This window comes from Podarcis pityusensis, assembly GCF_964106645.2.
Source record: "Podarcis pityusensis genome assembly, chromosome: 9".
Lineage (NCBI taxonomy): Eukaryota > Metazoa > Chordata > Lepidosauria > Squamata > Lacertidae > Podarcis > Podarcis pityusensis.
In genome coordinates, this window is record NC_138034.1 from 17458419 (window position 1) to 17480054 (window position 21636).

General features: G+C 42.2%; 1 protein-coding gene across 3 annotated transcripts in view; it reads left to right on the top strand.

Moving 5' to 3' along the window:
* Window positions 1-927: 927 nt before the first annotated feature.
* The window catches only part of NFXL1 (nuclear transcription factor, X-box binding like 1), a 62912-nt gene continuing 42203 nt past the window's right edge, over window positions 928-21636 (top strand). The window contains exons 1-11 of one of the 3 annotated variants that reach the window (XM_081019876.1): window positions 928-1032; window positions 1804-1957; window positions 3557-3663; window positions 11047-11217; window positions 11893-12002; window positions 13796-13929; window positions 15766-15944; window positions 16612-16773; window positions 16957-17057; window positions 20011-20125; window positions 20450-20574. In XM_081019876.1, coding sequence (XP_080876002.1) covers window positions 933-1032; window positions 1804-1957; window positions 3557-3663; window positions 11047-11217; window positions 11893-12002; window positions 13796-13929; window positions 15766-15944; window positions 16612-16773; window positions 16957-17057; window positions 20011-20125; window positions 20450-20574 — 1458 coding nt within the window. In that variant the 5' untranslated portion in view covers window positions 928-932. Of the gene's footprint in view, window positions 1033-1803; window positions 1958-3556; window positions 3664-9292; window positions 9638-11046; window positions 11218-11892; window positions 12003-13795; window positions 13930-15765; window positions 15945-16611; window positions 16774-16956; window positions 17058-20010; window positions 20126-20449; window positions 20575-21636 lie in introns of those variants that run through there. The other 2 variants (XM_081019874.1, XM_081019875.1) reach the window with 2 other exon arrangements.

The following is a 21636-nucleotide window of genomic DNA, read 5'->3' on the forward strand; positions in this document are numbered from 1 at the left end:
TTGCCCATTTGCTTCAGCCATTATTGCTGGTTACTATAGCAGAACTCATCGGAGTTTAACAAGAAATGTCTTTACTTTTGAATTATGGTGTTGGAGGAGACTCTTGAGAGTCCCATGGACTGCAAGAAGATCAAACCTATCCATTCTGAAGGAAATCAGCCCTGAGTGCTCACTGGAAGGACAGATCCTGAAGCTGAGGCTCCAATACTTTGGCCACCTCATGAGAAGAGAAGACTCCCTGGAAAAGACCCTGATGTTGGGAAAGATGGAGGGCACAAGGAGAAGGGGACGACAGAGGACGAGATGGTTGGACAGTGTTCTCAAAGCTACCAGCATGAGTTTGACCAACTGTGGGAGGCAGTGGAAGACAGGAGTACCTGGGCGTGCTCTAGTCCATGGGGTCACGAAGAGTTGGGCACGACTAAACGACTAAACAACAACAACAAATAGTGGAACTCAGTTTAACAAGAAATGTCTTTACTAGGCCAAGAGAATGCCAAGTGAAACATCTGGGGACTGATCTAGGGAATGGCTAAATATATATTTTTTTTAATGTGGGGAAATTGGCCATCGTTGAGTATAAACTGAAACCTGCAAGGCAACTAGGCGAGCCTGATAGTTTTGTTGTTTCTTCCTACATTCCACCCATCCAAAAAATAAATGTTACTTTTTAATATGGTTGCAGCAGCAAATCTCCAATATGCCAACAACACACCTATTCCCCACCCTCCCGTTACAATAATAATGGCAATATCAGTTTTTAAAATGTATTCCACAATTGATTGTAAAGGTGTTTCTTTGGTACAAAGAAACAGGGGGAAAGGTAAGAGAATTAAATATGCACTGCGATATGTCATAAGACTTTTCTGAAGGGATGGTTCTACTTTTATTGTAAAAGTCATATAATTTCCATCAATCTTTCAGCAAATCTGATGGCGAAAAGGAAAAAGAAAAGGACACAGTGTCCAAGGAAAATAAGGACAGCCAAGAGAGAAAGAAAGATAAAGCTGAGAAGAAAAATAATGAAGAGGAGTAAGTGTTTTTCAGGGTTTTAAATACCTTATAATTTTCACTTGGCTGGGCCTCACAGTGCGCTAGTGACACTACTATATAGCACGGGTAGCCAATAGGGTGCCCTCCAGATGCTGTGGACTACAACGCCCATCATCCATGACTGTTGGTCATACTGGTTGGAACTGATGAGACTTGTAGTTCACAACATCTGGAAGGAAATGTGTCAGCTCCCCTTGCTATCCAGCAACACGTAGGCTAGGCCGATGGCAGGCTTATGGGCTACCATAGGAAGTTACCATACTATTTTCACTTGACCCTGTTGCCTCTTTAGCTTCCAGCCCCTCCTCCTCCCAGTCTGCTCCCTCTTCTCCCTCTGACAACGCATTGTTGTCCCACCCACCAATCCCCTGGCTCTGCACCTGCTTTCTCTGGGGGTTCACCAGCTGGTGCCCCCTCACCATTCCTCTGCATCCAGCCAGCCCAAGACATTTGCCCACTAAAGAATCTGACCGTTGATCTGAAAAAGATTTGCCAGCCCTGATTTGGAGAAAGCATGATGATCCATCCAAAGTTAAGTACTTTTAATAGTGTAGTTATGCCCGTCTACTCAGGAGTAAGTCCGATTAGGTTTGATGGCATTTACTCTCAGAGAAGTGTGTACTAAACTGCAGCATATGTTTCAGTAAACTCCTTAAAATCAATAGGAAAATGCTGCTGGCTTTCATTTATTATGGCTGTTATGTACCGCTTGCTTCTTAATATATTAATTTCCTTCTGCTTGCTGTTTAGGGAGAAGAAAGAGGTATTTGTTATTGATCCCTCGGGAAACTTGTATTACAACTGGCTGTTTTGCAATCACTCTGCCTGTCATGTACAATTGGATAATGATCATTGCTAGGTATTTTAAAACGACACAGCGCTGCAGCGTATTGATTTATATTAGGTATTTTGTTTTATCTTAAACGGATAAATGAAAGGAAGCAAGACCCTTTCAACAGTAAAACAATTCTGCAGTGTCTAAAGGGGAAACCCATTAGATGGTTCAGCAGCTAACTAATGTGCTTGGCTAATCTGAGCCGTGAACAAGGAAGTCCTCAGCTCAAAATGTTACATCCGACTTGAAACTTAGGCAGGCCACAATAAACATCGGTGCCATTTCTCCCCTCACTTATTGCAGTGTGGAGAAAGCAGTGCTTACTTGTCTGTAATGACTGCAGATATAATGTAAGCAAAGAGCTTTGGACATTCGGAAAATGTATACAAATGTTGATGATTTGCTGAACCATATTGTGGTTTAGATGCAGAGCTTCTCTGTGTAATGAGTGTTGCCCTAAATTTGATTTAGCCTCAGCTGCATATGGGATGAGAGAATTTTGATTTGAGCCAGGCGGACAGCGAAAAGATGATGCGATTGCTCTGTCATCCATTCCATCAGCTTATCATAATTTGGTTATTTTAAACCTAAGCACTGATGAGCAAGCAGATCAAGATACAAAGAATACGCTTCAGCTAGTTCTCACAGATACTTTGACCTGTGTTGGGAGACATTTATATTACTTTAACCAATGTTGGGATTCATTTGACTGCATTTTGCCATTTCCCCTAGAAGCTCAGACCACAAATGAGCAAAACATCGTAAACTTTGGGAAAGTGTTCTTTTGCATTGGCATGGTATGGGTTTGTAGTGGAATATATACAAACACTTAACACTGGACAAGAGTGAAGTAAAAAGGTCACTCATTGTGTACAAATCATGGGAAATATAAACTGAGAGTCTTTCCTCAGTCCCATTGAATTGTCTAATACTGATGGAAGTAGATTTCTATAGATTACCCAAATGCCCTTTGTTCTTTTGTGTAGGACAGAGGTAGGGAAACTGTGGCCCTCCAGATGTTGTTGGACAACAGTTTCCATCCTCCCTGATGCTGGGCCATGCTGGCTGGGGATTTTTGAAAGTTGCAATTCAACAACATTGGGGTGGCACAGGTTCGTTATCCCTAGTTTATCCCTTTAAAGCCCTATATGGCCTAGGACCCTTATACCTACGGAACCGCCTCTCCTGGTATGTCCCACAGAGGAACTTACGGTCTTCAAACAAAAACATCTTGGAGGTCCCAGGCCACAGAGAGGTTAGGCTGGCCTCAACCAGAGCCAGGGCTTTTTCGGCTGTGGCTCCGATCTGGTGGAACGCTCTGTCACAAGAGACTAGGGCCCTGTGGGACTTGACATCTTTCTGCAGGGCCTGCAAGGCAGAGCTGTTCCACCAGGCCTTTGGCCAGGGCACAGCCTGACTCCCTCCTTTGGCAGTCCTCACAGAACGCTAGCCCAGTGGTTGCCATTAATCTGATTTGAATTAATTTTATAATGAAATGATTTTAGAATGTTTTATCATTTTACTGTTGTTAGCCGCTCTGAGCCCGGCTTCGGCTGGGGAGGGCGGGATATAAATAAAAATTTTTTATTATTATTATCAAGGCCTGCATTGCCAAAATGCTTACTTTTAAATTCTAAATTTTGAAATTCTGTTTCCTTTCTTACCCAGAGCCTGCTTTGATGAACTTCAAAGCAACCATCTAGAGATATGGTTCATTTTTGACTATATATCAGACATTCTCTATGTTGCTGACATGTTTGTACGTACAAGGACAGGTAAGAGTATGCTCTGCTGAATCATATGGTCAGTAACTTTTTATCTGTTATACTACCTTGTTAAAATGAATAGCAAAGACAAGGTAACCTAGTAAGCTTTCTTTAGGGAGGGTTGTTCAAGACATTGAAAGTGTCTATGTGGAAAATGGCCCATCTTAAAAAGTCACCTATTTCATCACCAGAACTTATGTATCATATTCTGATAATAACATCCCACATTGCCTTATCCAGCCAATTTAAGGCTGTCTCTTTATATAGTTCTAGATACCCGGTAGGTAGCCATGTTGGTCTGCCATAGTTGAAACAAAATTAAAAAATTCCTTCCAGTAGCACCTTAGAGACCAACTAAGTTTGTTATTGGTATGAGCTTTCGTGTGCATGCACACTTCTTCAGATACACTGAAACAGAAGTCACCAGACCCTTTATATAGCATTTATTGGAATAATGATATTTTGGTTGCTCTCATTAATAAGTGACAATGCATATTAAGGCAGGATAGGAGTACCACCTTATTTATTTTCGAAAATGTATAGTCTGCTTTTAAGGCTTAAGTGATTAAAATGACTGTGTGGGCAAACAATAGTTTAAACCTCCAACGGCAAAATGCAACAATAAAATAAAATCAAGCAGCCCTAGTAAATTCTTAACAGCTGTGGCTTAGAATGCAGCAGATCTCCTGCTCAGCCAGCTGATTCCTGGCTCAGCCAGTGTTTGGTCGCCAACATTAGCTCAGCTGAAGATAGGCTAGTATAACTTGCACATCATGACTCACCTGGCTGAACCAAAGCTTGCTGAGCTGAGGCTGGATTAAGTTCAAAAACAGGAGATTCCAGGGGGGTGGGGCGGGCAGCACTGGCTGGGGGTGGAATTCAGATTGGATCTTAAGCCTGTTCAGCCCAGTCATGGATGTGGCAACCCTATGTAAAACACTATTTTAAAAGCTCGTTTCCCCTCTGCCAGGCTCAGGCACAGCAGCAGCCACCCCACAGCTGAATGAGGTTTGGATTTGGTCGGATTCCACCACATACTGGTGAATTTGGGTTGCAGAGTTATACCTGATTGCACAATAACCCCGCTTTCCCAAAAACATTGGTTTTCTTGTGATTAGGGAAGTGATGGAGCAAACATGCACTGGAAAGTGTGGGATAACACATGCTTTGATGAGCAGGATGAACTCTCAATAAACGGGCAATCAAGCAGTGCCCACAATTTCGTGATTTGCATGTCATGGAAAAACTGAGGTTTTCCAAAGAGTTAAAGTGGTAAAGGGACCCCTGACCATTAGGTCCAGTCGTGGCCGACTCTGGGGTTGCGGTGCTCATCTCGCTTTATTGGCTGAGGGAGCCGGCGTACAGCTTCCGGGTCATGTGGCCAGCATGACTAAGCCGCTTCTGGAGAACCAGAGCAGCGCATGGAAACTCTGTTTACCTTCCCCCCGGAGCGGTACCTATTTATCTACTTGCACTTTGACATGCTTTTGAACTGCTAGGTTGGCAGGAGCAGGGACCGAGCAACAGGAGAGTCGAACTGCCAACCTTCTGATCGGCAAGTCCTAGGCTCTGTGGTTTAACCCACAGCGCCACCCACATCCCATTGATACAGTGGTACCTCGGGTTAAGAACTTAAAACGTTCTGGAGGTCCGTTCTTAACCTGGAACTGTTCTTAACCTGAGGTACCACTTTAGCTAATGGGGCCTCCCACTGCCGCTGCACCGCTGCCATGCAATTTCTGTTCTCATCCTGAAGCAAAGTTCTTAACGCGAGATACTATTTCTGGGTTAGCGGAGTCTGTAACCTGAAGCGTCTGTTACCTGAAGCATCTGTAACCCAAGTTACCACTGTAGTATTAGTAACAGGAAAAACAGAATAGTTCAGAATTTTCACCCAGTTATGGTTCCATTGGAGTTCACGGTATTATGAAAAAATTGGGGGGGGGGGGGAATGAATACTGGTTTCTGTTTACCAAATTCTGTCATTTACCTGCTTCTAGATTCCTGATTTGGTGTGGAACTGGAAATACTGTATGATAATATTCTCACCACTTGGCAGGATAATACAGATAACTGGTTTACCAAGGAGTTACTAAATTATCATATATATTTGGCCTTTGCCATGTCAGTAAAAATAAAACAAAATTATATCACAAAGTTATTTCTGCATTTTATTTTAGGCTACCTGGAACAAGGTTTGTTGGTGAAAGAAGAACTTAAACTTAAGAAAAAATATAAGGGAACGGTACAATTTAAATTAGATGTACTTTCCATCATTCCAACTGATCTACTTTACTTCAGGTTAGGCTTGAACTACCCAGAAATACGAATAAACAGATTACTTAGAATATCACGTATGTTTGAATTCTTCCAGCAAACAGAAACAAGAACAAGTTACCCAAATATATTCAGAATTTCAAATCTTGTCATGTATATTATAATTATTATCCACTGGAATGCATGTATGTATTTTTCAATCTCCAAAGCCATAGGCTTTGGAACAGACACATGGGTCTATCCCAATATTAGCCATCCTGAATTTGGTCGGCTGGCTAGAAAGTATCTTTACAGCCTTTACTGGTCAACACTGACCTTGACAACTATTGGTGAAACACCACCTCCCGTGAAAGATGCTGAGTATTTCTTTGTCGTTGTTGACTTCTTAGTTGGTATATTAATTTTTGCTACCATTGTTGGTAATATTGGTTCTATGATCTCCAACATGAATGCTGCCAGGGAAGAATTTCAAGCAAGGATTGATGCTATAAAACAGTACATGCAGTTTCGGAATGTGAGCAAAGACTTAGAAAACAGAGTTATCAAGTGGTTTGATTATTTGTGGACAAATAAGAAGGCAGTAGATGAAAGAAAAGTCTTGAAGTATCTCCCAGATAAATTACGAGCAGAAATTGCCATCAATGTTCATCTGGAAACTTTAAAGAAAGTCCAGATTTTTGCAGACTGTGAAGCTGGGTTACTGGTTGAGCTAGTCTTAAAACTACAGCCTCAGGTGTACAGTCCTGGAGATTATATCTGTCGGAAAGGTGACATTGGGCGAGAAATGTACATCATCAAAGAAGGGAAACTTGCCGTGGTTGCTGATGATGGAGTTACTCAATATGTGGTCCTAAGTGATGGCAGCTACTTTGGGGAGATTAGCATTCTTAACATTAAAGGTAGCAAAGCTGGAAATCGGAGAACAGCTAACATTAGAAGCATTGGTTATTCAGATTTGTTTTGTCTGTCTAAAGACGACCTAATGGAGGCTTTAACAGAATACCCAGATGCAAAGGCCTTGTTGGAAGAGAAGGGAAAGCAAGTCCTTATGAAAGATGGACTGCTGGATTTAGATGTTGCAAACACAGGAAGAGATCCTGAAGATATCGAGGAAAAGGTCAACCAAATAGAAGTAATGCTTGACTGTTTACAAACAAGGTTTGCTAGACTTCTGGCTGAATATGGTGCCGCACAGCAAAAACTGAAAATAAGGCTAACACAAGTTGAGAGCATCATCAAAGCGCCTATGGATTTTGATTTATCAAATTTAGAAGAAACTGAAGAATGAAAAGAGTAGAAACGTAGATATTGTAAGCACTGCCGAATCTGTAATAAAGAGTCTAATAAAAGACAAAATAAGGAGGCGTCATTGAACATGGAATCTGTTAATCTTGGCTGATTTTCTTTTTAAGCCAAGCATGAAGGGTATTTTCAATAATTTACATTTTATCTGTTATGAGTGTGACCAGAAAATATCCCTTGATCTAGATGATAAACTGGACTCCTCAGCAGTCATTTTGATTTATAGATGATAAGTTTGCTGCACTTTCTACTCAGAACAAAGTCAACTCTGATAGAACACCTTTGTTTTGTAGCAGCTGCCCAGAAAATTAGCAGTAATTATAATCAGTCAGTTGCAAGTTATCGAGAGAATGTGATGCGATAAAATTCCACACTGTTTAATAAAATCCTTGTGAAAATTTTTGGCGTTTGTATTGACTGGCTACAAATAACCTCTGAGGATCGTGTGCCTAAAGGGGTTTCTTGAGATGCAGCTGTAAATTCTTACCAGGAGACCTCATATTCTGTGATTATCAACAGTTTTAAACATATAGCTAAATTATTTCTAGACTGCCTATGGTGACCAGGTACAGTAGATTAAAATAAAGGCATAAGCCCTGCCCAAAGGTAGCAAGATTGACTCGATAAAAAATGGGTAAGGTGGAAGACATCAGTTTATAAATGGCAGCAAGAAGAGGTATATTTTGGAACATGTGCATTTCAAAATGCAGCACTGTTCTGTCAGTTTGCTAATAAAGCAAGGCTTTCCATTCAGCAGTCTTGATCTGGAAATTCATATAAAGGTCATGTGGCTTTTTTTACCCTGTTCTTTCCTTGGACTGAGGTTGGGAAGCTGTGCAGGTGCAACTACTTCTTGGGTCGCTCTGGTCAGTGATTTTGAGCAGGCTGATATTTTCTTGGTAGGTGACCTTGATGCGGGGAGGTGATGTAATCTCTCAGCAACCCTTAGTGTTGATAAGCACATTCCATGTCTCAGTTCTGTTTTGGCAAAACATGTTGTGGATATTTAATATTTGTGCTCTCGCTGGTCTATATAGGCATCCCAAAAATAGGAGGGAAAAAATTATTAACTCTTGGTTTACACAGAAAAAAGAACTTGTACTGCAACAATTAGTGACTATTCTTTGTAGTACACTGGCATTTTGTGTTTAGAGAAGCAAATATCAGTTTAGCTACAGTCTGGATTAGGTTGCCTCATTTAAAAAAACGGGGCTTGAGGGATTTGCTTTTTTCAGTCCTTGGGGGAGACGGCTGAAATCTGAAAAACAGCACTTTTGAAGTATGTGTATGCACACACAAAAAAGTTTTTTTCAACTGTCCTCAAAACCTTTCCCTCTGCATGTTCCTTTTCTTCTTCTTTTGCCACGGGACTTTTTTTATTCTGAGGAAGCCCTACATGCAAATTGTCTGAATGTGATTAATGTCAAGTGGTTTTGCTAAGTAGGACAAACCGGAGGGGTGGGCTGGGGAGTCCAGAGAGCATAAACTCCCAATAACATTTCGCTGAGCAAATCTGGAACAAAACTTAGCTGTAGTAACTAATGGCCAAATAATAATAATAATAATAATAATGTCTACTGCCCTTCATAAAAAACAAACCAATAACTTCCCCCTCCCACAAACACATTTAAAAACCATAGAATGTTAATCAGCCAAACGCCTGGTTGTGGAGAAATACTTTTATTATGTATTAAATTTGTATAGATCAAAGTGACCCTGCAGGAAAAATATCTGAGCCCGGGCGAATGAGACCTTACACAGTTCCCTGTCGGGGGGAAACAGGCGGGGTCTAAATACCAGATGGGCGTGGAATAATAATAATAATAATTTAAAATATATTACTATATGTATAATAATAAATTATATATATAATTGCGCAAAACGAAAGCGCTCGACGGCGCTCCTTCTGATGCATTCTGGGTGCTGTACTCCGTGGGTCACTTCGGAGGCCGTCGGTTCTTTATGCGCCGCACAGAAAGAGGGGGGGCGGAGTCCTGCCACACCATGGTTCCGGTGTTTGCCCTTCCCACTTCCGATTCTCTGCCGCGAGGGATGCCGGGAGTTGTAGTTTAGGCGCCGGCACGCCGCGAACTGCCGAGGAAGCGCTACGTCGGCTACACCTGGATCCTCCCAGCTGCTGCGCCTCATCCTCTGAAAGCGGGCGGGCGGCGACGGGCTGCTCCGTCCCGGCTCCGAGCGAGCGACGGGCCTTGTGGCGGGGAGGGAGGAGGTGGAGGAAGAAGGATGGAGGCGGCTTGGCGCCAGGGCGGCCGGGGCCGGGGAAGGGGGAGAGCCGGAGCTGGCGGTGTCCCTGCAGGCAGCGGACCTGGCGGCCGGGGAAGGGGAAGGGGAGGCGCCTCCCCGGCCGCCGGGGCTTGTAGTAATAACGCCTCAGGAGCCCGCGGTGAGTATTTTCACTACCTCACACACCTACAGTGGGGGGAGGGGCAACCCCCTCATACTCCACTTGGGGCCCAGGTGAAATAGGAAAGGCATGAGGTGTTTTTTTTAATTAAAATAAAATAAAATGTATTGAAGGGAGAGCAAGAATGCACCTCCCTGCAGCTGCTTCAAGAATGAGTGAATTTATTATTTTACACTGTGTGTGTGTGTGTGAGCAGAAGCTGAAATCTTATTTGAAGTGTAGGTATATATATCTCCATTAGGATACAAACCAGTTCATAATAGGGACCATTTTTATTTAAGGCGGACTCTCAAGTTCTGTGTTTTCAACATGTACAGTTTACACTTGTTTTGATCTAAGTTAAGGTTAATGTTATTATGCTTTATACCCTGACTTTCTCCCTAACAGAGACTCGAGGCAGCTTACAATAAGAGCAGTTGAAAACTGTTGGGTGGGAAATTATTAAAAACCACCAATTAAGCATTGTTAGAATTAAGGCAAATATAAAATGTAGTAAAACAGATAATTACAATAAAAAGGCACCAGCCCTTCACTAAAAGCAATTGGTTTCCCAAAGCCTGCTCAGTTATTTGATACATTGGAGCTGAGAACTGGGAGCACGCCTGATTTGTGTGGCGGCTGCTGTAATTATTGAACATTTAGGTCATTTGCGATATTGTTGCTGTGCTTGACATCGCTGAACTTATGTGAAAGCTAGACAAGTATTATATGCAAATGTGCTTACATGACGTTCATTGACTTCCCCCAAAAGAATCCTGGAACTGTAGTTTACCCCTCACAAAGCTAGAAGTCCCAGCACCCTTAAAACTGCAGTTCCCAGAATTCTTGGGGGGAAGCAATGACCTTTAAATGTATGGATGTGGAATCCCCACACCGGAAAATAGAAGCAGCTGTTTGGAGTAGAGATGCAGCCAATGGATGTATGAAGACTTAGGCATTCCCTTCCACTGCTGCTTTGCTCCAAAATGGCCCCTTCTGAAGCAGGAAAGAAAGCTGTTTAGGGTTTGATTATGCACATTTATGTGTAACTATAAGTTGGGCCCTTAGATTCAAGCCATTGTATGCCTTCTTCACCTTTGCAGCAGAAGTGCAGGTGTAAATGAGCTTGTATACATTGCTTATGCAGTAAGAACCAGGGAAGTATAGGCTGTGTTTCAAGAAAATACTGAAACCAGCTGTGAAGAGTCATGTGCCCCTTCCAAGAATGCCAGAAGATAATCGAAACCGTGCCAGGGTGTGGCCTTTGTAAAAAAAAAATCTTCCTTTTAAAGCATCTAATATTTGCCTTGTTGGTTAGATATTTAAACAGAGTTTTTATTAGTTGCATTTATTTTTCTGAAAGATGCTGTCACATTTTAAACTCTGTTTAAACTTTGTTCCCCTAACAGAGCTAACCTCTCAGAAAAAATTTGATGAAATTAAGAAGGCTAACCAAGCTGCAGCTAGAAAGCTTGTTGAAGATCAATTTAGTTCCTCCTCTGAAGAAGAAGATGAAGATATCAAAGGAAAACATGGAAAAATATTGGCCAAGACATTTACCACATATACAAATCAAACTGGTAAAGCTTTTATTTATTTATTTCACATGCCCTTGCCTTATAAAGACCTACCTATCACTACACTGAGATCATTATTCAGATAATGATTTCTTTAATTGGGGTAGTAACACATTAATGAATGCTTATATTATAGGAACCATACAGTATGTATGTATGCTCAGAAATATAGCTCAATCTATCACAAAAGTAATGTGTAACAGTAAATACAGCAGCTGTAGGAGACCATATAACACTGTTCTTAAAAGATCTGCACTGGTTGCCTATTCACTACCAAGCCCAATTCAAGCTTAAATGGCTTGGGACCTAGTTAACAGAGGGAGCCCTTCTCCCTGTATCATTCAGCCTGTGAGTTGAGATTCACTGGAGATTTGGGTGACTGAAACTTTGAAAAGGACCTACTCTTTGATAGTCCCCTGATTACGAAACAGTCTTCCCACAGACATTAGTCTCTTAGTAGTCATTATATGTTGGGGTTTAGAGAGGTATGGCCTTGATTCATGTATGGTTTCCATTTCAGACCATCAGTAAATGTTAGCGTGGCATTTTGTTTTACATGGAAATAAGAGCTTCACAAATAAGCTTTTGATTTATGCTTTGGCCTCTAACATTAGGGTAAAATAGCACTGACTACTGCTTTGTACAAAAAACAAAATTGTCTTCCTGTCTTGTTCAAAGATGGAGATGCAAGTGAACTGGAACGCACAAGGCAGTACATGAATGATGCTTTTCAGTCTGGGGCAATGACGTGCTTGATATGTATTGCTTCAATTAAGAGAAACCAAGCGGTAAGCATCTTACACTATAGAGTATTGTAACAGTACCACTTCTTCAACATTTGCTGTTTAGTTGGAATGTATTTGCTCTTCAGTTAGAGAGGGCATATAAAGAAGTATGCTTTCTACTGCGCTGTCACTTCATCTTTGGAATTCCTTTCAAAATGCTGTTGATGGCTTCAGAAAGTGATCAAAAGCCTCTCATTTTACAGACATTCGTATTGTGGCTGGGCATGAAAAAGTAATTTTTTTTTATTACTTTGACTGCCTGAATTGGGTCCAGCTGCAGAAATCCAACCTGTTCTCTGCATCCCGTTACATTCATTTAGGGAATCATCAACACATCCCCCCCTTCCCCACCTAAGAAACCACAGTAAGAGCTAGTGGTACAATTGAAATTACCACTTCTGATACTAAAATTGCCACTTGTTGAAATAATCAGTCAAGCTCTGGCCTTCAGCACTCTCTCACTTGTGCACTCTTGCTCGGAATGGGATGGATCCTAGCCAGGACAAGCATACTCTGAAAGGGGTCAGGTCCAAGGAAGAGTGACTTCTTTGAAGGACAAATGGGAGAAGAGATACTTACCTTTCTTGCACTCTGAGCTTGTTTGCACATCACAGTAAAGCAAACTATGGCTTACCAGGACTTTGAGAATGTGTTGGCTCCCAGAAAGGCTCCTCTCCTGGTCTTTTTAGTGCAATGCAAGATTGGTTTAGTGTGTCATCTGAACCTAGGATCGTGGTTAAGGTATTTCCTCCTTAACCACTGCCTGTACCAAGGTTTGTCCTCTGGTTAATGGCTAAGGAGGAGAGACCTTAACCACAATCCTGTGTTTGGATGACACACTAAGACAAACCTTGGCTTATCTGCTTCATTGCACTATGCTTAATAATAATAATCATCATCATTAATAATTATATTATTTGTATCCTGCCCACCTGACTGGGTAACCCCAGCGACTCTGGGCAGCTTCCAACAAATATAAAAGCATAATAAAACATCAAATATTTAAAACTTCCCTATAGAGAGCTGCCTTCAGATGTCTTCTAAAAGTTGTATAGTTATTTATCTCCTTGACACCTGGGGGGGGGGGTGTGCGTTCCAGAAGGTGTAAGGCACCCTGCCTGGTTCCTGTAACCTCACTTCTCGTAGTGAGGGAACCACTAGAAGGCCCTTGGAGCTGGAACTCACTGTCCAGGCTGAATGATGGGGGTGGAGATGCCCCTTCATGTATACAGGACCTAGGCCATTTAGGGCTTTAAAGGTCAGCACCAACACTTCGATGAACACGGTGGGCTCAAGATGCTCTCCAGGAGTCAGTATGGCCACGTGGTCTTGGTAAACTATAGTGTGGATTGTTGTGAAATACAGAAATTGTGAAATTGTGTCTGTCATGCTTTGACCACATTTTTTAAAAACTACTAATAAGTCTGTGCTCCATTTGTTTAAACTCTATAACATACCCTGTATTCAAATACCGTATTTATTTGAATGTAATATGCACCTTTTTTGGCCAAATTACATTGCGAAAATTAGGGTGCGCATTAGATTCAACGGAGCATTCGATTCATGTAAATACGCTAACAATATATATATTTTTTGGAATAAATAAAATGCTGCTTTACACAGCCTGATAACAGGATCTACATCAGGACATAGCACAATAAATAAAACCCAATATTCACCTTAGTTTTTTTGCGGCAGGGGAGAGGAGGATTGTTGCATATGTGTGTTGAATTTTATACGCCAAATCAGCATGTTTACTTGGAAAGGCCTTTGAAACATCTTTATCTGCCTTCTAGGTCTGGAGTTGTTCTGGATGTTTCTGCATATTTCACATGCCTTGCATTCAGAAGTGGGCTAAGGATAGCCTTTTTCTAATATCTTCTCCATTGACAGATGATGATTTCGGAAAGAGGGATTATCCATGGCCTTGGTAGGCTTTTACGGTTTTATTTTGAAAGCTCCTTTATGTGGTGGGAAAACAGTACTTAAAGGAAGAGCCAGACAGCTGTAGAATGTGTGCTCTAATGTTGCATTTAATGAAAAAATTCCTTTGCATTTAAGTATCTTTAGCAATCCCAGGGTACGTTGGTGTTGTGTGCATGAAAAATACCATCTCCGTGACGGAGGACTTGGCTGCTCTGTGAGCACAGCCAACTAAAGTTAAACACGTTTAAGTAGTAATGGGGGAACTTAAAACATTGTAAATCAGTTGAATCCCACACCATTTGCTCAGATGAAAGTTCTCTGTTTCCAGAACTTTTAGTATATACAGCTTTAAAGCTGGGGAAATGCTCCTGTTGAAACATAACATAACCAAAAATAAAATAATGGCTGAGGACAGAAAGCCTGATTTCTTCCTTCTCTTTGCTACCCTGGTTGGTATAATCTGCCCTTTTGATCTTCCCTTGAATTTTGACCTGAATTCTTTTCGCCTCTAGCCTTGTTTAATGGCAAATGTGATCGTGTTTTGTTCTTTTGAGTGGTGCTTAGGGTTAAGCAGTTGCACAGCAGCAGTAGAGTGGAAATGTGAAATTTCCCTGTGAGAATTTTGATCTCTAACCTCTTCATTCAGTGCACAGTTGTAATCATAATGTTAGTTGAAGTATCACAAAAAAGTCTTACTTGGGTACAATATGGATGGAAGTCCATACACTGAGCCAGACAGCGGTTCTTTTGAGTGGGTGGTTTATTTTTATTTTTTGAAAAAATAGTGTTTGGCTTCCTCCCCGTGGGATGGATATCTCTGCATCCTGTTATATCACTGGAGGCCCAAGTGACCTTGGTGGTGCAGAGTGCTTTTCCCAGCTTAGGCAACCTCTTTGGGATAGAGAGAGCCTGACAACTATCATCCGTGGGTTGGTAACTTTATTGTTAGACTATTGTTATATGGGACTGCTCTTGAAGACGGTAGAAACTAGGTTTTCGGTCCAGAATAGAGCTGCTCTGGTAGGAACAAGGACCAGTTGCTGGGAAAACATCTCATATATATTGAAATAACTCCATTGGCTTCCAGTCTGTTGCAAAACACAACTCAAGGGCTTCACTTTTGAAAGCCCTACATGGCTTTGGACCTAACTACCTGAAGGGACACCTGCTTCCATGTCAAGCTTCCATGAACTAAGACAATCTGCTAAGTGAGGCAGCTGGCAGCCAGGGAAAACGTATTTTTGATTGCGGTTCCTTCTCTGTAGAACTCTTTCACCAGAGAGGTTCACCTGGTGCTTATGCAGGTATTTTTTGGCAACAGGTAAATACGTTTATTCTCTGGAGCTGCTTAAACCGTTTTCTCTTTTTAATGCTCTTTTGACATAGTATCATAGAAGTGTAGAGTTGGACTTGGTCATCTAGTCCAAGCCACTGCAATGCAGCAATCTTTTGCTCAACGTGGCTCTCAAATGCATGACCCTGAGATTAAGAGTCTCGTGCTCTACTGACTGAGCTATTCATTTAAGAATGCATTTGGATGGAACCTGTATTTTTAATATTACGTTTTTACATGCATCTCTGTAAATTTCCTGGGAACCCTTTTTTGAAAGGCACTGTAAAAAATCCTGTAAATAAATAAATCTATTTCAGTTGCTAATGGCTGATGTTATAGTGTCACGGTTTTTTGTTGTTGTTTTTTGTATTGTTGGTAAACATTGGGCTTTGAATCGGCATTTAGCATCCATAATTGTGGCTGCATCACTGTTGCGGTTGCAGCAAAGTCATATACTAAAGCTGAACTTTACCAAAGTCTCTGTGAATTTTTCCTCTGATCTTTCAGTCCAAAGTGCAGATTTGAGTACAAGCGATCGGAGACTCCCACTCGCTACTACTGCTACTGCAGAAAGGTAGAAGACCCACCACTTGATCCCTGGCTAGTTCCACATTCCTGTGGCCAAGTATGTGAAAGAGATTTCAAGCCTCCCTGTGGACACAGGTGCCTGCTACTTTGTCACCCAGGTATGTGATGTTAATGTAGCTGTACGTAAGCTATACAGTCGTACCCTGGAAGTCAAACGGAATCCGTTCTGGAAGTCCATTCGACTTCCAAAACATTTGGAAACCGAAGTGCGGCTTCTGATTGGCTGCAGGAAGCTCCTGCAGCCAATCAGAAGCCGCGGATGCCCCGTCAGACGTTTGGCTTCCAAAAATAGTTTGCAAACCGGAACAGTAACTTTGCGGCGTTCGGGAGCCAAAACATTTGGGAACTAAGCTATTCCAAAACCAAGGTATGACTGTAATTAAAAGCCTAGGTCGGTGCAGATTTAAAAATGTAATATGGTTACTAATATGGTTACGTGAGAGTGAACTGAATTTTTACATCAGGTGGCACATTAAAAAGTTGCCAATAAGTGAAAGCTTTGGGATACTAGCCACTACTTACTGTATAACTAACATGCACGTACTAAATACAATATAATACAATCTCACACATGGATTTCTCAATGCGCCATCACAATAGCTTTGTGAGGTAGCTTAGGCTGCCCTAAGTTAACCAGCAAATTTCAGGACAGAGAAGGGATTCAAACCAAGGTCTCCCCAGTCCCTGTTGATTCTGACTCGACAACTCAGATGTTCTGTGCTGGAATATCATTTCTGTGATAACCTTTCTTTTTCTTATTTCTAGGTCCTTGCCCGCCTTGTCCAAAGATGGTCACAATAACCTGCTACTGCAAGAAGGCTAAGCCTGTGCCACGAAGATGCAGTACCAAAGAGTGGTCATGTCAGCTGCCCTGTGGGCGAAAGCTGCCTTGTGGACAGCACAACTGTGAAAAACCTTGTCATCCAGGTAGATGTTTCTGTGTTGGATGTTACTTCAGGTTGACTCTCATTTTTGTCAGCAGGATCAATTTTCTCCCTCTCCGTTTCTAACACTCCCGCTTGTGCCCTGTCCTTCTCCCCAGTGGGTGAAGAAATTAAAACAATCTTTGTCCAAGCTGTATTCTAATATTTAACTCTGCCTTACCTTTAGGAGACTGCCAGCCCTGTCCAAGAGTCAGTAAACAAGCTTGCATCTGCGGTAGGCAAGTAGCAGAGAGGCTTTGCGCAAGTCCTGTATGGCAGTGCAATCAGGTAAGTTTCCTTAAATGTTGCCATGTTTTGTCATCACATATAGGGTTTCGTTATATAAGAAGGGTGGCGGGTGTTACCAGCATTGACTCTGTCCCCCGCCCCAACCTCTAGTAAGAAATCTTATGTGTTAACATGAAGAAGCATAAGGGATTTATGGCGTCATTTGGAAAAACAGCAATTTTGGTCCCAGTTTATACAATTAAGCAAGGACATTTGTTTTGCCTTACCTGTTTGCCGCTGAGCCTCTTCATTCCTATGGAAGCAGTTGGGTGTGCTTAGTTTTTCACAGATGGCTTCTCCATTTTGGCTTTATTTATGTTAAATAAATCATGATGCGGTGAAATGCACCATGTGTTGTTGTTCAGCAGAGGTTGTATTTACCTTATTTTAAGACCTGCTAAGGAGCAGATGGTTGTTATTACGTCCTGACAGGTAAAACCACAGAGTTCAAAGAGCACCTTCCTTTTTACCATGACTGTATGTGGTCTAAACCACAGAGCCTAGGGCTTGCCGATCGGAAGGTCAGCGGTTCGAATCCCCACGACGGGGTGAGCTCCCATTGCTCTGTCCCTGCTCCTGCCAACCTAGCAGTTCGAAAGCATGTCAAAGTGCAAGTAGATAAATAGGTCCCGCTGCAGCGGGAAGATAAACGGCGTTTCTGTGCACTGCTCTGGTTTGCCAGAAGCGGCTTAGTCATGCTGGCCACATGACCCAGAAGCTGTACGCTGGCTCCCTTGGCCAATAAAGCGAGATGAGCGCCGCAACCCCAGAGTCGTTTGTGAGTGGACCTAACAGTCAGGGGTCTGTTTACCTCTTTACCTTCATGGTTAGCAGCAGACCTACCAGCAGGCTTGCAACTCAGCTGGGATTACAGGCTGGGGTGTAGGTGTGCTGGTTGTCTGAATCATCGCTTCTGTGCTGCAGCCACTTTGTGTTGCTGTGGTTGCATGTGCTGCTACACGTGGATCCCAAGGGTATCCATGCTATACGCTGGAGCTTTCCTGGCCCTTCCCCATCACCACAGCTCCCTGTTGGGGAATAGGGATTACTTCAGATGGTGTAGGGTACTTCTTTGTTGGGAAGGAGAAATTGGGAGGCTGCCCTCCCATTGATCCATGCCATAGCTTCTAGACTAGAGTCTGTGGCCACATTTTATGCAAGTGGCTATGAATAAAAGGTTTCACAAGAGAGCCCAATAATTCCTTGTTTAGCGTGCGTTTGACGCAGTGGTTATTACAAAATACAGTTGGTTGCATTCAGCAATGCCCTCTTGTTGACGGAGCACTACTTGATCCAGTGGAGGCTTCAGCACACGAAGAAGCATCATCTTTTTTGTTGATCTTCCTCCCCCTCTGCAGCTTCCCACACATGAACCCAGTTCTGTTCAAGAGTTGTGGACGGTGATATGCAGCTGCTGAGGGGAAAGGAATTGGTGAAAATGACCTCCCTCCCTGTTATGCTGACTCACTGAAGTATCCACTGAATCAAAGAGCCTTCTGTCAGCAGGGGGACGTCATTGGATGTAACCCAATATTTATAAGTCTCAAAGCCCCTTTGAGGGCCTAGACTTGCTCGTTTTATGGCATAAAAATGCGAAAATAAACACCTCTCGCTTTTTCTGTTGTCTCCTTCATGGCATGGTTACACATGAAGGAGGACGGGGAAATTTCAGCACATTCAGCCTATCTTAGCCTTGGCATAGCAAGCTTCACCTGCAGAAATTTTCCTTTTTGCTGTACTTGTTACGAAACAAGAGGAGGGCTCCTAGTACCTTGTAGGCTCCCCCCCCCCGAGAGTTTGAAAGTTTTAGTTTATATCTTTGTGCTGTATTACTTTTGTTGAAAAATAAATAAATAATTTTGGTCGTACTGTCCATGGCAGTGAACAGTCTTGCCTTTGCAGAAAGAGCCTCTGCAAAGGGCTGTGTGTACAGTGCAGTTCTCTGCCTGTAGAGCTGAGATGCATTTTACATCTGCAGTCTACAGTTCCCTCCCTGAGCTGTTTCAATGATGAGAGCTTCACTAGCGAAATATGAAAGCTGCATCATGCATTTATTTTTTTGCAAAATAGCCAACTTTCGTTGCTCTGTGATTAAAATGTAACGTCACAGAAAAATTACCCTCAATGGCCAAACATCATACTAAAAAACATCATACTAAACCAGTGGTGTCCAAACTTTTTCAAGGAGGGCCAGATTTGATGAAGTGAACAAAGTTGTTTTTAAGGATTTTCGCCCAAAGTTGCAGAGCTTTTTTTAAGGATTAAAGTCGTTGGCGGACTTATTCCTGGGGGGGGGGGCAGCTCTCCGTCAGTGTGTTGGCTCCTGGGCAGAACAAGCCGAACAGCAGGCGCTCAGGGGCTGCAACAGATTCATTTCTCAGAATTGCTTGGGGGGGGCGGATTAAATTGACCAGGGGGCTGGATTTGGCCCCCAGGCTGGACTTTGGACATGCCTGCACTAAACCATAGTTTGGTGTGACCAGAATAAACTGGAATGAGGTTCAATGAACTTTGAGTTCGGAAGCTTCCATGCCTCCAAGCTGATTTATTCCAGAGCTTGTTGGTTCTGATGAAACTACAAACTGTGGTTAAGTAAAAGCTTCCAAACTCCTCCCAGCCACATAGGAAGGAAGAGTGAACTTGCACGCTCACAGCTGATACATGCACATTGCACTAAATTGTGGCTTAGCATGCTGCTGGAATATGGCCAGTCTGTAATTGCTTGTCATCTTTTCTTGCTGAATAAGGCTGATGTAACTTGAACAAAGCTTTGCTCTGAAAGCTATTTAATTCTTATAACAATATGGTTCAGGAAGAGTTCACCTATTCCTTTTTATTAACATGGAATTCAGGGAGTGATCACCTTTTTCCTTCTTGCATTCCATTGGATTTTTGTATTTCGTTGCTTTGTTAAATTCCTCACTTGCATGTGCTGTATGTGTTTTCCCAACAGGTGTGTGGCAAAACATTGCCTTGTGGTTATCATGCCTGTGAACAGATTTGTCATGCTGGCTCTTGTGGGGAGTGTCCCCGATCTGGCAAAAGGAGTTGTCCATGTGGAAAGTCAAGTAAGAATGTGTTTCTTTTCTGCCTATCTAGCATGCATCCAGTTCACCAATATAGCTAAGCTTCCTAAAATCTAAACTGCATTCAAATACAAGTTAAAATAATACAATAGCAGACTTTGGTTAAATTTAAAGTTTGCCCAGAATGAGGTTAGACACAAGACCTGCCTAGCCTAATTAAATTGGGCCCTTTATATAAAAACTGTAACTCCTTTTCTTGACGTAAAGCCTTATTTTTCATGAAACAAGAGAGGCAAAAATGTAGCTTTCATTTTTTCAATTGTGTATAGTAAATGACAGAAGGTTTGCTGTTTTGTTTTGACTTAGAATTTTCTTTACCGTGTACGGAGGATGTGCCTACATGTGGAGACAGTTGTGACAAAGCTCTTGACTGTGGGATTCATAGATGTTCCCAGCGCTGCCACCGAGGTCCCTGTGAAATCTGTAGACAGGTTAGCATTTCTCTTCCAGTTCAGTCACATGTTTTTGAATAACTTTCCATTATTTCAGGACTTCTGAAGTACTTTATCTCCAATGAGCTTCCTTGAGGCAGAGAAAATAAAGATATGTTTCTTCTTTTAGCTGTCCTCTCCCTCTCTGAGCTCAGGAAACATGCTGTCTCCACTGCTTTGTGTCCTCAACCAAAAAAAATAAGCTACCACAACCCCTAGCTCCTGTCCTTCAAATCTGGGGAATAGATAAAGTTCCTGTATTGGCGTTATGTGTGGGAACATGCTTAAATGTGGCCTGTTTTTATAGGCTTATCTGCTTTTTGTTGTGAGGATTCAAAATGTCCTTGCCTTAAACAATCCCATTGAAGAGTGTCCTTCAGAATAAGCTTGATGATTATAACAACCGAGGCAGGAAAGGTAAACTTTCCCAGAGTCTGTCATCCACTTGGGTTGTTCTAAGAGGACATTGCGAGATTCCATGTTCTGCAGGCCCACTGGTAGCTGCTGCCCCTAATTTCAACCTCTGCTAGCTCTTCTACCTCTTAAGTTTCCTTTTTCTGATGGTATAGGCTTGTATCACCATCATTTTGGCTGCTACTTTCTTGAAAAGGCATATTCTAAACTACAGTTTCTTCCTCTTCTGAAAACGGTGGCCTTCCCAACAATCTCATGTTTCTTTCCTCCTGCATTTTCTACTGTCTCTTCTTGGGCCTAGTTCATACAAACAGATGAGAAGGTAAGCAGTTTTCCTGAGGTCAGGTCAAATTAAGTTGTTGTTTCTATGAGGACGTGCCCCATCTTTTTGATTCTAGTTATTCCTATTACCATGAAGGGGCCTGTACAGAAGCTCTAGGCTGTGAAAGAGTTTCTTTCCGGCCTCTTGTCACACAACATGCTAGACTCTTCTGTACAGCTTAATTTCCACCATTGAATACTTTTATATGCTACTTTCCCCCCTCCTGAATTCTAATCTGTGATGAGTTCCATGCATTTTTGCTATCAGTGATGTGTCTTAATTTTAACATTAACATTAACATTTTAACATGGAAAGATCACGAGGCT